Source organism: Hyperolius riggenbachi, chromosome 1 (genome assembly GCF_040937935.1).
Source record: "Hyperolius riggenbachi isolate aHypRig1 chromosome 1, aHypRig1.pri, whole genome shotgun sequence".
Taxonomy (NCBI): Eukaryota; Metazoa; Chordata; class Amphibia; order Anura; family Hyperoliidae; genus Hyperolius; species Hyperolius riggenbachi.
The window spans coordinates 690,302,955-690,319,731 of record NC_090646.1 but is presented as its reverse complement, the minus strand read 5'-3'; the positions used below and the strand labels follow the sequence as shown (position 1 = coordinate 690,319,731).

General features: G+C 51.7%; 1 protein-coding gene across 1 annotated transcript in view; it reads left to right on the top strand.

Moving 5' to 3' along the window:
- The window catches only part of LOC137544753 (myosin-IIIb-like), a 418,671-nt gene that overhangs the window by 389,700 nt on the left and 12,194 nt on the right, over positions 1 to 16,777 (top strand). The window contains exons 25-26 of the mRNA XM_068265847.1: positions 468 to 640; positions 6,386 to 6,475. Coding sequence (XP_068121948.1) covers positions 468 to 640; positions 6,386 to 6,475 — 263 coding nt within the window. The remainder of the gene's footprint in view (positions 1 to 467; positions 641 to 6,385; positions 6,476 to 16,777) is intronic.

Below are 16,777 nucleotides of genomic sequence, written 5' to 3'. Positions count from 1 at the left end.
CAGGATAGCGCTTGTGGTTGGATACAGCAGGGATGCAGTAGAGTTCTGAGTTCCAGGATAACGCTTGTGGTTGGATACAGCAGGGATGCAGTGGAGTTCTGAGCTCCAGGATAACGCTTGTGGTTGGATACAGCAGGAGTGCAGTAGTATTCTGAGCTCCAGGATAACGCTTGTGGTTGGATACAGCAGGAGTGCAGTGGTGATCTGAGCTCCAGGATAACGCTTGTGGTTGGATACAGCAGGAGTGCAGTGGTGATCTGAGCTCCAGGATAACGCTTGTGGTTGGATACAGCAGGAGTGCAGTAGACGTTTATGAAGTTGAAGTAGACTATAGTAAAACTTGGGTGTGACGTGGAAGTATTGCAGTAAGTAGAGTTTTAGCAAAGTGTTGTTAGCTAAGTGAGGTAGAGAGCTGTGGGCTTTGCTTCATTATTACTGTGTCATCTTGTCTTATGGTCTTTCTTTAGCTGTCACCTTTCGATAATGCAATTCGCCGTGTGCCATCTCTGAAAAGCGAGGAGCAGGACCAGCGGCAGATGCAGCGGCGTAAAACCCTCATCTGGTTCAGAGAAACGCAAGCCACAAAGGTTCTGCATGGTGGAGAGTTTCCTCCGTGGCTGTTTGGCATGATATCACGCAGGTAATCATCTTCTACTTCCCCATAGTACATTTATGTGTGACAGTTCCTGATCTGTCGTCTGGATATGACATTCTATCTGAAGAGGTTGAAGACTTGCAGCAGCTTCTGAGTCCTCAACCTCAATGAAGTGTTTCTATGAGAGAATAGCTGTGCTAAGCATACTCACTGCTGTGGTAGGACTATAACTGCCAAAAGGATAGAAGGTCCTCTGTATCACCCAGCTTGCTCCACTCACTTCTCCTCTATCACTCTTGCCACAGACTTGACTCCTCCACTGGCTGCTCCTCTCTTTCACTCTTCTACTGGCTGCTCCTCTCTGTCACTCCTCCACTGGCTGCTCCTCTGTCACTCCTTCACTGGCTGCTCCTCTCTGTCACTCCTCTACTGGCTGCTCCTCTCTGTCACTCCACTGGATGCTGCTCTCTGTCACTTCTCCACTGGCTGCTGCTCTCTGTCACTTCTCCACTGGCTGCTGCTCTCTGTCACTCCTCCACTGGCTGCTGCTCTCTTTCACTCCTCCACTGGCTGCTTCTATCTGTCACTCCTCCACTGGCTGCTTCTCTCTGTCACTCCTCCACTGGCTGCTCCTCTCTGTCACTCCTCCACTGGCTGCTCCTCTCTGTCACTGCTCCCACTGGCTGTTCCTCTCTGTCACTCCTCCCACTGGCTGTTCCTCTCTGTCACTCCTCCCACTGGCTGTTCCTCTCTGTCACTCCTCCACTGGCTGCTTCTCTCTGTCACTCCTCTACTGGCTGCTCCTCTCTGTCACTCCTCCACTGGCTGCTCCTCTGTCACTCCTTCACTGGCTGCTCCTCTCTGTCACTCCTCTACTGGCTGCTCCTCTCTGTCACTTCTCCACTGGCTGCTGCTCTCTGTCACTTCTCCACTGGCTGCTGCTCTCTGTCACTTCTCCACTGGCTGCTGCTCTCTGTCACTCCTCCACTGGCTGCTGCTCTCTTTCACTCCTCCACTGGCTGCTTCTCTCTGTCACTCCTCCACTGGCTGCTTCTCTCTGTCACTCCTCCACTGGCTGCTCCTCTCTGTCACTCCTCCCACTGGCTGCTCCTCTCTGTCACTCCTCCACTGGCTGCTCCTCTCTGTCACTCCTCCCACTGGCTGTTCCTCTCTGTCACTCCTCCACTGGCTGCTTCTCTCTGTCACTCCTCTACTGGCTGCTCCTCTCTGTCACTCCTCCACTGGCTGCTGCTCTCTGTCACTCCTCCACTGACTGCTCCTCTCTGTCACTCCTCCCACTGGCTGTTCCTCTTTGTCACTCCTCCACTGGCTGCTTCTCTCTGTCACTCCTCCACTGGCTGCTTCTCTCTGTCACTCCTCTACTGGCTGCTCCTCTCTGTCACTCCTCCACTGGCTGCTCCTCTCTGTCACTCCTCTCACTGGCTGCTCCTCTCTGTCACTCCTCCACTGGCTGCTCCTCTCTGTCACTCCTCCCACTGGCTGTTCCTCTCTGTCACTCCTCCACTGGCTTCTCCTCTGTCACTCCTCCACTGGCTGCTCCTCTGTCACTCCTCCACTGGCTTCTTCTCTCTGTCACTCCTCCACTGGCTGCATCTCTCTGTCACTCCTCTACTGGCTGCTCCTCTCTGTCACTCCTCCACTGGCTGCTGCTCTCTGTCACTCCTCCACTGGATGCTGCTCTCTGTCACTCCTCCACTGACTGCTCCTCTCTGTCACTCCTCTCACTGGCTGTTCCTCTCTGTCACTCCTCCCAGTGGCTGTTCCTCTCTGTCACTCCTCCATTGGCTGCTTCTCTGTCACTCCTCCCACTGGCTGTTCCTCTCTGTCACTCCTCTACTGGCTGCTCCTCTCTGTCACTCCTCCACTGGCTGCTGCTCTCTGTCACTCCTTCACTGGCTGCTCCTCTCTGTCACTCCTCCACTGGCTGCTCCTCTGTCACTCCTCCACTGGCTGCTCCTCTCTGTCACTCCTCCACTGGCTGCTCCTCTCTGTCACTCCTCCACTGGCAGCTCCTCTCATTCACTCCTCCACTGGCTGCTTCTCTCTGTCACTCCTCTACTGGCTGCTCCTCTCTGTCACTCCTCCACTGGCTGCTCCTCTCTGTCACTCCCCCACTGGCTGCTTCTCTGTCACTCCTCCCACTGGCTGTTCCTCTTTGTCACTCCTCCACTGGCTGCTTCTCTGTCATTTCTCCCACTGGCTGTTCCCCTCTGTCACTCCTCCACTGGCTGCTCCTCTCTGTCACTCCTCCACTGGCTGCTCCTCTCTGTCACTCCTCCACTGGCTGCTTCTCTCTGTCACTCCTCTACTGGCTGCTCCTCTCTGTCACTCCTCCACTGGCTGCTCTTCTCTGTCACTCCTCCACTGGCTGCTTCTCTCTGTCACTCCTCCACTGGCTGCTCCTCTCTGTCACTCCTCCCACTGGCTGTTCCTCTCTGTCACTCCTCCACTGGCTGCTCCTCTCTGTCACTCCTCCACTGGCTGTTCCTCTCTGTCACTCCTCCACTGGCTGCTCCTCTCTGTCACTCCTCCCACTGGCTTCTTCCCTCTGTAACTCCTCCACTGGCTGCTCCTGTTTGTCACTCCTCCACTTGCTGCTCCTCTGTCACTCCTCCTCTGGCTGCTCCTCTCTGTCACTCCTCCACTGGCTGCTCCTCTGTCACTCCTCCACTGGCTGCTCCTCTGTCACTCCTCCACTGGCTGCTCCTCTCTGTCACTCCTCCACTTGCTGCTTCTCTCTGTCACTCCTCCACTGGCTGCTTCTCTATGTCACTCCTCCACTGGCTGCTCCTCTCTTTCACTCCTCCACTGGCTGCTCCTCTCTTTCACTCCTCCACTGGCTGCTCCTCTCTGTCACTCCTCCACTGGCTGCTCCTCTCTGTCACTCCTCCACTGGCTGCTTCTCTGTCACTTCTCCCACTGGCTGTTACTCTCTGTCACTCCTCTACTGGCTGCTCCTCTTTGTCATTCCTCCCCACTGGCTGCTTCTCTCTGTCACTCCTCCCACTGGCTCCTTCCCTCTGTAACTCCTCCACTGGCTGTTCCTCTCTGTCACTCCTCCACTGGCTGCTCCTCTCTGTCACTCCTCTACTGGCTGCTCCTCTCTGTCACTCCTCCCACTGGCTGTTCCTCTCTATCACTCCTCCACTGGCTTCTTCCCTCTGTGTCTCCTCCTCTGGCTTCTCCTGTTTGTCACTCCTCCACTCCCTGCTCCTCTCTGTCACTCCTCCACTGGCTGCTCCTCTCTGTCACTCCTACACTGGCTGCTTCTCTCTTTTACTCCTCCACTGGCTGTTCCTCTCTGTCACTCCTCCACTGCCTGCTCCTCCCTGTCACTCCTCCACTGGCTGCTTCTCTCTTTTACTCCTCCATTGGCTGTTCCTTTCTGTCACTCCTCCACTGGCTGCTTCTCTGTCACTCCTCCCACTGGCTGTTCCTCTCTGTCACTCCTCTACTGGCTGCTCCTCTCTGTCACTCCTCCACTGGCTGCTGCTCTCTGTCACTCCTCCACTGGCTGCTCCTCTCTGTCACTCCTCCACTGGCTGCTCCTCTCTGTCACTCCTCCACTGGCTGCTCCTCTCTGTCACTCCTCCACTGGCTGCTCCTCTCTGTCACTCCTCTACTGGCTGCTCCTCTCTGTCACTCCTCCACTGGCTGCTGCTCTCTGTCACTCCTCCACTGGCTGCTCCTCTCTGTCACTCCTCCACTGGCTGCTCCTCTGTCACTCCTCCACTGGCTGCTCCTCTCTGTCACTCCTCCACTGGCTGCTCCTCTCTGTCGCTCCTCCACTGGCTGCTCCTCTCTGTCACTCCTCCACTGGCTGCTCCTCTCTGTCACTCCCCCACTGGCTGCTTCTCTGTCACTCCTCCCACTGGCTGTTCCTCTTTGTCACTCCTCCACTGGCTGCTTCTCTGTCACTCCTCCCACTGGCTGTTCCTCTCTGTCACTCCTCCACTGGCTGCGCCTCTCTGTCACTCCTCTGCTGGCTGCTTCTCTCTGTCTCTCTCTGTCACTCCTCCACTGGCTGTTCCTCTCTGTCACTCCTCCACTGGCTGCTCCTCTCTGTCACTCCTCCCACTGGCTTCTTCCCTCTGGAACTCCTCCACTGGCTGCTCCTGTTTGTCACTCCTCCACTTGCTGCTCCTCTGTCACTCCTCCACTGGCTGCTCCTCTCTGTCACTCCTCCACTTGCTGCTTCTCTCTGTCACTCCTCCACTGGCTGCTTCTCTCTTTCAGTCCTCCACTGGCTGCTCCTCTCTTTCAGTCCTCCACTGGCTGCTCCTCTCTTTCACTCCTCCACTAGCTGCTCCTCTCTGCCACTCCTCTACTGGCTGCTCCTCTCTGTCACTCCTCCACCGGCTGCTCCTCTCTGTCATTCCTCCCCACTGGCTGTTCCTCTCTGTCACTCCTCCACTGGCTTCTTCCCTCTGTGTCTCCTCCTCTGGCTGCTCCTGTTTGTCACTCCTCCACTCCCTGCTCCTCTCTGTCACTCCTCCACTGGCTGCTCCTCTCTGTCACTCCTCCACTGGCTGCTTCTCTCTTTTACTCCTCCACTGGCTGTTCCTCTCTGTCACTCCTCCACTGCCTGCTCCTCCCTGTCACTCCTCCACTGGCTGCTTCTCTCTTTTACTCCTCCACTGGCTGTTCCTCTCTGTCACTCCTCCACTGCCTGCTCCTCCCTGTCACTCCTCTACTGGCTCCTCCTCTCTGTCACTCCTCCACTGGTTGCTCCTCTCTGTCACTGCTTCACTAGCTCCTCCTCTCTGTCACTTCTCCACTGCCTGCTCCTCTCTGTCACTCCTACACTGGCTGCTTCTCTCTGTCACTCCTACACTGGCTGTTCCTCTCTGTCACTCCTCCAGTGGCTGCTCCTCTCTGTCACTCCTCCACTGGCTGCTTCTCTCTGTCACTCCTCCACTGGCTGCTTCTCTATGTCACTCCTCCAGTGGCTGCTCCTCTCTGTCACTCCTCCACTGGCTGCTTCTCTCTGCTTGCTATATGCACAATGTGCAGCAAGGGCTGTTCTGCTTTGTGTGATCTGTATAACTGTGTTGTATGCTTTATCTCTCTGCTTCGGGCAACATGCTGGTGTATTATTATTATTATTATTATTATTATTATTATTTGATTTATATAGCGCCAACATATTATGCAGCGCTGTACAATAAATAGGGTTACAGACAATGATAACAGGGGTGACAGCACAATACAGGTAACAGACCATAGATACAACAATACAGGTAATAGCAAAAAGATACACAACACAATACAGGCAGTAGTACAATGCCAGATCATACACTGGAGTGGTAGTGGTAACAAGTTCCAAATTCTGGGTAAAGTGCACACAGTCAAGTAAGATACACAAGGGGAGAGGGCCCTGCCAAAGGCTTACAATCTAGAGGGAGGGGCTGGTGACACAAAAGGAGGGGGTGCAGCAAGAAGTTATTGGCAGAAAGGATTAGGGTAGTGTTGAGTTGATGTAGGCCTCCTTGAAGAAGTGAGTTTTGAGTGCTGTTTTGAAGGTGTTGAAGGTGGGAGCAAGCCTGATGGGCAGTGGGAGAGAGTTCCACAGGATGGGGGCAGCTCTAGTGAAGTCCTGCAGTCGTGCATGGGAGTGCGAGATGCGTGGGGTGGTTAAGAGGAGGTTGTTGGAGGAGCGATTAACAATAAGGTATATATAGAGGAAGTGGGATGTTCTCAGAAGGGGAGGGACTTACATGCTGTGGGAGGAGCATGGTGCTACTTATTTGTTTTGTTGTTTGGTAACAGGGATGCAGAGAATCTGCTGAGGAACAGAGAGGTGGGAGACTTTCTCTTCCGCATCAACCAGACAAAGGCTGGATACATCCTCAGCTATAGGCGAGTATAGTGACATAGCTCTATTATATTTTATTCTATAACCTAAAAACAAAAAATCTGGGGATGCCTGAGTGGTGATGTATTTCCTGTTAGACAGGGATCTTGGGGTGCCTGAGTGGTGATGTATTTCCTGTTAGACGGGGATCTTGGGGTGCCTGAGTGGTGATGTATTTCCTGTTAGATAGATGGGGGATCTGGGGATGCCTTAGTGGTGATGTATTTCCTGTTATATAGACAGAGATCTGGGGGTGCCTGAGTGGTGGTGTATTTCCTGTTAGACGGGGATCTTGGGGTGCCTGAGTGGTGATGTATTTCCTGTTAGACGGGGATCTTGGGGTGCCTGAGTGGTGATGTATTTCCTGTTAGACAGGGATCTGCAGATGCCTGAGTGGTGATGTATTTCCTGTTAGATAGATGGGGGATCTGGGGATGCCTTAGTGGTGATGTATTTCCTGTTATATAGACAGAGATCTGGGGGTGCCTGAGTGGTGATGCATTTCCTGTTAGATAGGCGGAGATCTGGGGGTGCCTGAGTGGTGATGCATTTCCTGTTAGATAGACGGGGATCTGGGGGTGCCTGAGTGGTGATATATTTCCTGTTACATAGACAGAGATCTGGGGATGCCTGAGTGGTGATGTATTTCCTGTTAGATAGGCGGAGATCTGGGGGTGCCTGAGTGGTGATGCATTTCCTGTTAGACGGGGATCTGGGGGTGCCTGAGTGGTGATGTATTTCCTGTTATATAGACAGAGATCTGGGGGTGCCTGAGTGGTGATGCATTTCCTGTTAGATAGACGGGGATCTGGGGGTGCCTGAGTGGTTATGTATTTCCTGTTAGATAGACTGGAATCTGGGGATGCCTGAGTGGTGATGTATTTCCTGTTAGACGGGGATCTGAGGATGCCTGAGTGGTAATAACATTTCCTGTTAGACGGGGATCTTGGGGTGCCTGAGTGGTGATGTACTTCCTGTTAGAAAGGGATCTGGGGGTGCTTGAGTGGTGATGTATTTCCTGTTATATAGACGGAGATCTGGGGTCCTGAGTGATGATGTATTTCCTGTTAGATAGATGGGGATCTGGGGATGCCTGAGTGGTACTGTATTTCCTGTTAGACGGAGATCTGGGGGTGCCTGAGTGGTGATGTATTTCCTGTTAGATACATGGGGGATCAGGGGATGCCTGAGTGGTGATGTATTTCCTGTTAGATAGACGGGGATCTGGGGGTGCCTGAGTGGTGATGTATTTCCTGTTAGACGTGGATCTGGGGGTGCCTGAGTGGTGATGTATTTCCTGTTATATAGACGGAGATCTAGGGTCCTGAGTGGTGATGCATTTCCTGTTAGATAGACGGGATCTGGGAGTGCCTGAGTGGTGATGTATTTCCTGTTAGACGTGGATCTGGGGGTGCCTGAGTGGTGATGTATTTCCTGTTATATAGACGGAGATCTGGGGATACCTGAGTGGTGATGTATTTCCTGTTAGACAGGGATCTGCAGATGCCTGAGTGGTGATGTATTTCCTGTTAGATAGGCGGGAATCTGGGGATGCCTGAGTGGTGATGTATTTCCTGTTAGACGGGGATCTTGGGGTGCCTGAGTGGTGATGTATTTCCTGTTAGACGGGGATCTTGGGGTGCCTGAGTGGTGATGTATTTCCTGTTATATAGACAGAGATCTGGGGGTGCCTGAGTGGTGATGCATTTCCTGTTAGATAGACGGGGATCTGTAGGTGCCTGAGTGGTGATGTATTTCCTGTTATATAGACGGAGATCTGGGGTCCTGAGTGATGATGTATTTCCTGTTAGATAGATGGGGATCTGGGGATGCCTGAGTGGTACTGTATTTCCTGTTAGACGGAGATCTGGGGGTGCCTGAGTGGTGATGTATTTCCTGTTAGATACATGGGGGATCAGGGGATGCCTGAGTGGTGATGTATTTCCTGTTAGATAGACGGGGATCTGGGGGTGCCTGAGTGGTGGTGTATTTCCTGTTATATAGACGGAGATCTAGGGTCCTGAGTGGTGATGCATTTCCTGTTAGATAGACGGGATCTGCAGATGCCTGAGTGGTGATGTATTTCCTGTTAGACGGAGATCTGGGGGTGCCTGAGTGGTGATGTATTTCCTGTTAGATACATGGGGGATCAGGGGATGCCTGAGTGGTGATGTATTTCCTGTTAGATAGACGGGGATCTGGGGGTGCCTGAGTGGTGGTGTATTTCCTGTTATATAGACGGAGATCTAGGGTCCTGAGTGGTGATGCATTTCCTGTTAGATAGACGGGATCTGGGGGTGCCTGAGTGGTGATGTATTTCCTGTTAGACGTGGATCTGGGGTGCCTGAGTAGTGATGTATTTCCTGTTATATAGATGGAGATCTGGGGATACCTGAGTGGTGATGTATTTCCTGTTATATAGACGGAGATCTGGGGATACCTGAGTGGTGATGTATTTCCTGTTAGACAGGGATCTGCAGATGCCTGAGTGGTGATGTATTTCCTGTTAGATAGGCGGGAATCTGGGGATGCCTGAGTGGTGATGTATTTCCTGTTAGACGGGGATCTTGGGGTGCCTGAGTGGTGATGTGTTTCCTGTTAGACGGGGATCTTGGGGTGCCTGAGTGGTGATGTATTTCCTGTTAGACAGGGATCTGCAGATGCCTGAGTGGTGATGTATTTCCTGTTAGATAGGCGGGAATCTGGGGATGCCTGAGTGGTGATGTATTTCCTGTTAGACTGGGATCTTGGGGTGCCTGAGTGGTGATGTATTTCCTGTTAGACGGGGATCTTGGGGTGCCTGAGTGGTGATGTATTTCCTGTTATATAGACAGAGATCTGGGGGTGCCTGAGTGGTGATGCATTTCCTGTTAGATAGACAGGAATCTGGGGGTGCCTGAGTGGTGATGTTTTTGCTGTTAGACGGGGATCTGTAGGTGCCTGAGTGGTGATGTATTTCCTGTTATATAGACGGAGATCTGGGGTCCTGAGTGGTGATGAATTTCCTGTTAGATAGACGGGATCTGCAGATGCCTGAGTGGTGATGTATTTCCTGTTAGACGGAGATCTGGGGGTGCCTGAGTGGTGATGTATTTCCTGTTAGATACATGGGGGATCAGGGGATGCCTGAGTGGTGATGTATTTCCTGTTATATAGACGGAGATCTAGGGTCCTGAGTGGTGATGCATTTCCTGTTAGATAGACGGATATCTGGGGGTGCCTGAGTGGTGATGTATTTCCTGTTAGACGTGGATCTGGGGTGCCTGAGTAGTGATGTATTTCCTGTTATATAGACGGAGATCTGGGGATACCTGAGTGGTGATGTATTTCCTGTTAAATTCGACACACACAAGCAATAGAACACAGCAATACATGCATGCAGCTACATTTAAGTCGTCAGCAGGTGCTCGTCAGCCAATCAGGATGCACTGTCATACACCCTTTACCTGCCATACCACATCTAGCAGCCATTAGCATTCAGGTGGGAGGCTTCAGTTGGACGCAAATCGCAAGATTGCGTCGCTAGCAGGACCGCCCCGTGCAGGCATCCCTCCCACAGGGGTCCCTCCCTAACCGCTCACCTGTCTGCCATGTCCTAGAGCTGAAAAAAACACGTTTAAAAACACACGATTGGTTCGCACGATGGCCAGGGGCCCCGGACCTCTCTTTTTTTTCAGCTGACGACTCAAATGTAGCTGCATGCATGTATTGCTGTGTTCTATTGCTTGTGTGTGTCGAATTTAGCATTCAGTAAGGAGGCAGTGTTGGTGGGTTTTCTGGATGTGAGAGGTCCAGAGCCTGGGTGTGAGAGGTCCAGGCCCACCTGCACTCCCCTCCAGGTATCGCGCATTGGCCTTGGGGCCCCGGCCAGTAAGAGAGGTCTGGGGCCCCTGGCCATCATGCGAACCAATCGTGTATTTCATGTTAGACAGGGATCTGCAGATGCCTGAGTGGTGATGTATTTCCTGTTAGATAGATGGGGGATCTGGGCATGCCTGAGTGGTGATGTATTTCCTGTTAGACGGGGATCTGGGGGTGCCCGAGTGGTGATTTATTTCCTGTTAGAGAGATGGGGATCTGGAAGAGCCTGAATGGTGATGTATTTCCTGTTAGATACATGGGGGATCTTGGGATGCCTGAGTGGTGATGTATTTCCTGTTACATGGGGTATCTAGGGGTGCCTGAGTGGTGATGTATTTTCTGTTAGACAGGGATCTTGGGAATGCCTGAGTGGTAATGTATTTCCTGTTAGATAGACCAGGATATCGGGTGCCTAAATGGTGATATATTTACTGTTAGACAAGGATCTGGGAGTGCCTGAGTGGTGATGTATTTCCTCTTAGATGGTGGATCTGGGAGTGCCTGTGTGGTGATGTATTCCCTGTTAGATGGTGGATCTGGGAGTGCCTGAGTGGTGATTTATTTCCTGTTAGATAGATGGGGGATCTGGGGATACCTGAGTGGTGATGTATTTCCTGTTAGATGGGGATCTGGGAGTGCCTGAGTGGTGATGTATTTCCTCTTAGATGGTGGATCTGGGGATACCTGAGTGGTGATGTATTTCCTGTTTGATGGGGATCTGGGAGTGCCTGAGTGGTGATGTATTTCCTCTTAGATGGTGGATCTGGGAGTGCCTGAGTGGTGATGTATTTCCTGTTAGACGGGGATCTGGGGGTGCCTGAGTGGTGATGTATTTCCTGTTAGATAGATGGGGGATCTGGGCATGCCTGAGTGGTGATGCATTTCCTGTTAGATGGGAATCTGGGGTTGCCTGAGTGGTGATGTATTTCCTGTTAGATGGTGGATATGGGAGTGCCTGAGTGGTGATGTATTCCATGTTAGATGAGGATCTGGGAGTGTCTGAGTGGTGATTTATTTCCTGTTAGACGGTGGATCTGGGAGTGCCTGAGTGGTGATGTATTTCCTCTTAGATGGTGGATCTGGGAGTGCCTGAGTGGTGATGTATTTCCTGTTAGATGAGGATCTGGGAGTGCCTGAGTGGTGATGTATTTCCTGTTAGACGAGGATCTGGGAGTGCCTGAGTGGTGATGTATTTCCTGTTAGACGAGGATCTGGGAGTGCCTGAGTGGTGATTTATTTCCTGTTAGACGGGGATCTGGGGATACCTGAGTGGTGATGTATTTCCTGTTAGATGGTGGATCTGGGAGTGCCTGAGTGGTGATGTATTCCCTGTTAGATGGTGGATCTGGGAGTGCCTGAGTGGTGATGTATTTCCTCTTAGATGGTGGATATGGGAGTGCGTGAGTGGTAATGTATTTCCTCTTAGATGGTGGATCTGGGAGTGCCTGAGTGGTGAAGTATTTCCTGTTAGATGAGGATCTGGGAGTGCCTGAGTGGTGATGTATTTCCTGTTAGACGGGGATCTGGGAGTGCCTGAGTGGTGATGTATTTCCTGTTAGACGGGGATCTGGGGATACCTGAGTGGTGATGTATTTCCTGTTAGACGGGGATCTGGGAGTGCCTGAGTGGTGATGTATTTCCTCTTAGATGGTGGATCTGGGAGTGCCTGAGTGGTGATGTATTCCCTGTTAGATGAGGATCTGGGGGTGCCTGAGTGGTGATGTATTTCCTGTTAGATGGTGGATATGGGAGTGCCTGAGTGGTGATGTATTCCATGTTAGATGAGGATCTGGGAGTGTCTGAGTGGTGATTTATTTCCTGTTAGACGGTGGATCTGGGAGTGCCTGAGTGGTGATGTATTTCCTCTTAGATGGTGGATCTGGGAGTGCCTGAGTGGTGATGTATTTCCTGTTAGATGAGGATCTGGGAGTGCCTGAGTGGTGATGTATTTCCTGTTAGACGAGGATCTGGGAGTGCCTGAGTGGTGATGTATTTCCTGTTAGACGAGGATCTGGGAGTGCCTGAGTGGTGATGCATTTCCTGTTAGACGGGAATCTGGGGATACCTGAGTGGTGATGTATTTCCTGTTAGACGGTGGATATGGGAGTGCCTGAGTGGTGATGTATTCCATGTTAGATGAGGATCTGGGGGTGCCTGAGTGGTGATTTATTTCCTGTTAGATGAGGATCTGGGAGTACCTGAGTGGTGATGTATTTCCTGTTAGATGAGGATCTGGGAGTGCCTGAGTGGTGATGTATTTCCTGTTAGATGGTGGATATGGGAGTGCCTGAGTGGTGATGTATTTCCTGTTAGACGGGGATGTGGGAGTGCCTGAGTGGTGATGTATTTCCTCTTAGATGGTGGATATGGGAGTGCCTGAGTGGTGATGTATTTCCTGTTAGACGGGGATCTGGGAGTGCCTGAGTGGTGATGTATTTCCTCTTAGATGGTGGATCTGGGAGTGCCTGAGTGGTGATTTATTTCCTGTTAGACGGGGATCTGGGGATACCTGAGTGGTGATGTATTTCCTGTTAGACGGGGATCTGGGAGTGTCTGAGTGGTGATGTATTTCCTCTTAGATGGTGGATCTGGGAGTGCCTGAGTGGTGATGTATTTCCTGTTAGACGGTGGATCTGGGGATACCTGAGTGGTAATGTATTTCCTCTTAGATGGTGGATCTGGGAGTGCCTGAGTGGTGATGTATTTCCTGTTAGATGATGATCTGGGAGTGCCTGAGTGGTGAAGTATTTCCTGTTAGATGAGGATCTGGGAGTGCCTGAGTGGTGATGTATTTCCTGTTAGACGGGGATCTGGGGATACCTGAGTGGTGATGTATTTCCTCTTAGATGGTGGATCTGGGAGTGCCTGAGTGGTGATGTATTCCCTGTTAGATGAGGATCTGTGAGTGCCTGAGTGGTGATGCATTTCCTGTTAGACCGGAAATCTCGGGATACCTGAGTGGTGATGTATTTCCTGTTAGATGGTGGATCTAGGAGTGCCTGAGTGGTGATTTATTTCCTGTTAGACGGGGATCTGGGGATACCTGAGTGGTGATGTATTTCCTGTTAGACGGGGATCTGGGAGTGCCTGAGTGGTGATGTATTTCCTCTTAGATGGTGGATCTGGGGATACCTGAGTGGTAATGCATTTCCTCTTAGATGGTGGATCTGGGAGTGCCTGAGTGGTAATGTATTTCCTGTTAGTTGAGGATCTGGGAGTGCCTGAGTGGTGAAGTATTTCCTGTTAGATGAGGATCTGGGAGTGCCTGAGTGGTGATGTATTTCCTGTTAGACGGGGATCTGGGAGTGCCTGAGTGGTGATGTATTTCCTCTTAGATGGTGGATCTGGGAGTGCCTGAGTGGTGATGTATTTCCTGTTGGATGGTGGATATGGGAGTGCGTGAGTGGTGATGTATTTCCTGTTAGATGGTGGATATGGGAGTGCCTGAGTGGTGATGTATTCCATGTTAGATGAGGATCTGGGAGTGTCTGAGTGGTGATGTATTTCCTGTTAGACGGTGGATCTGGGAGTGCCTGAGTGGTGATGTATTTCCTCTTAGATGGTGGATCTGGGAGTGCCTGAGTGGTGATGTATTCCCTGTTAGATGAGGATCTGGGAGTGCCTGAGTGGTGATGTATTTCCTGTTAGACGGGGATCTGGGAGTGCCTGAGTGGTGATTTATTTCCTGTTAGACGGTGGATCTGGGAGTGCCTGAGTGGTGATGTATTTCCTCTTAGATGGTGGATCTGGGAGTGCCTGAGTGGTGATGTATTTCCTGTTTGATGAGGATCTGGGAGTGCCTGAGTGGTGATGTATTTCCTGTTAGACGGGGATCTGGGAGTGCCTGAGTGGTGATGTATTTCCTCTTAGATGGTGGATCTGGGAGTGCCTGAGTGGTGATGTATTTCCTGTTAGATAGATGGGGGATCTGGGGATAACTGAGTGGTGATGTATTTCCTTTTAGACGGTGGATTTGGGAGTGCCTGAGTGGTGATGTATTTCCTCTTAGATGGTGGATCTGGGAGTGCCTGAGTGGTGATGTATTCCATGTTAGATGAGGATCTGGGGGTGCCTGAGTGGTGATGTATTTCCTGTTAGACGGTGGATCTGGGAGTGCCTGAGTGGTGATGTATTTCCTCTTAGATGGTGGATATGGGAGTGCGTGAGTGGTAATGTATTTCCTGTTAGATAGATGGGGAATCTGGGGATACCTGAGTGGTGATGTATTTCCTGTTAGACAGGGGATCAGGGGATGCCTGAGTGGTGATTTATTTCCTGTTAGACAGGGAATCTGGGGATTCCTAAGTGGTGATGCATTTTCTATTAGAGGGGAATCTGGGAGTGCCTGAGTGGTGATGTATTTCCTCTTAGATGGTGGATCTGGGAGTGCCTGCGTGGTAATGTATTTCCTGTTAGACAGGGATCTGGGGGTGCCTGAGTGGTGATATATTTCCTTTTAGATGGGGATCTGGGGATGCCTGAGTGGTGATGTTTTTCCTGTTAGATAGATGGTGGATCTGGGGATACCTGAGTGGTGATGTATTTCCTGTTAGATAGATGGGGGATCTGGGGATACCTGAGTGGTGATGTATTTCCTGTTAGATGGGGATCTGGGAGTGCCTGAGTGGTGATGTATTTCCTCTTAGATGGTGGATCTGGGGATACCTGAGTGGTGATGTATTTCCTGTTTGATGGGGATCTGGGAGTGCCTGAGTGGTGATGTATTTCCTCTTAGATGGTGGATCTGGGAGTGCCTGCGTGGTAATGTATTTCCTGTTAGACAGGGATCTGGGGGTGCCTGAGTGGTGATATATTTCCTTTTAGATGGGGATCTGGGGATGCCTGAGTGGTGATGTTTTTCCTGTTAGATAGATGGTGGATCTGGGGATACCTGAGTGGTGATGTATTTCCTGTTAGATAGATGGGGGATCTGGGGATACCTGAGTGGTGATGTATTTCCTGCATGGCCGTTTTTAGCTACGTGCGGGGCGTGCAATCGCACGGGGCGCAGTGTGGCAGTGAGGAGAAGGAGGGCGCAGGCAGAAGTAAGACTTCTCCCTGGCGTCCTGTTGCCTTGGCTGCTGTGATCGTGTCCTACGTCAAGTGAACACCACATGACCAGCGTGTGGTGACACTGACGTACAGCAGCTGTACTGCAGCTGTCAGGGTGCCCTAGGAGGAAGATAGGATTTGCTGCAGACCGCGTGTGGTTTCCTGCTGCTTCTTCTCTCCTGGTCAGTAGTTATCCAGCTCTTCCCCAATATGGCTGCTCTCAGTGGGAAGGGGGGAGGCGCAGGTTCCAGCAGGAATGAATGATAGTGTGGTCGGGTAGCGCCTCTTTCAAAGTGCAGGGAAGCTAGGTGGCCAGTTAAAACTCACATGGTGGCGAGCAGTGAACAGAGCAAACACAGCTGCAGGCATGACACTTGCCTGCAGCTCGATCCTGGCCCGGGATAACTTCCTGCAGAGAGGGTCACAGGCTGCTTCTCCCCTCCCCCCTGAGAGTCCCAGTCCAGACAGCAAAGCATGGTGTCGGGGGAAGGGGAGAGTGCTCAGCTGAACGGGCAGGCTGTGTCTGTGTCTCTGCTGCCTGTGTCCCCCTGGCCTGCATGCTGTGAGTACTTGCCCTGCTCTTCTATCCTGACAACCCTTTCCCCACCCCACAGCATTAGGGGGCCCATTTATTCCTTGTCCTCCATCACAGTACCACTGCTCCCAGCAAGCCCCCCCTCCCCTTTCTATACAGGTACCACTGCTCCCAGCAAGCCCCCCCTCCCCTTTCTATAAAGGTACCACTGCTCCCAGCAAGCCCCCCTCCCCTTTGTATAAAGGTACCACTGCTCCCAGCAAGCCCCCCCTCCCCTTTGTATAAAGGTACCACTGCTCCCAGCAAGCCCCCCCTCCCCTTTCTATAAAGGTACCACTGCTCCCAGCAAGCCCCCCCTCCCCTTTCTATAAAGGTACCACTGCTCCCAGCAAGCCCCCCCTCCCCTTTCTATAAAGGTACCACTGCTCCCAGCAAGCCCCCCCTCCCCTTTCTATAAAGGTACCACTGCTCCCAGCAAGCCCCCCCTCCCCTTTCTATAAAGGTACCACTGCTCCCAGCAAGCCCCCCCTCCCCTTTCTATAAAGGTACCACTGCTCCCAGCAAGCCCCCTCCCCTTTCTATAAAGGTACCACTGCTCCCAGCAAGCCCCCCCTCCCATGTCTTAAAGGGAAACTAAACTGAGAGGGACATGGATGTTTCCTTTTAAGCAATACCAGTTGCCTGGCAGTCATGCTGATCTCTTTGGCTGCAGTAGTGTCTGAATCACACATCTGAAACAAGCATGCAGTTAACCCAGTCTGACTTCAGTCAGAACACCTAATCTGCATGCTTGTTGAGGGGCTGTGGCTAAAAGTATTAATCTAGAGAGACAGGATCAGCAGGAGAGTCTGGCAACTGG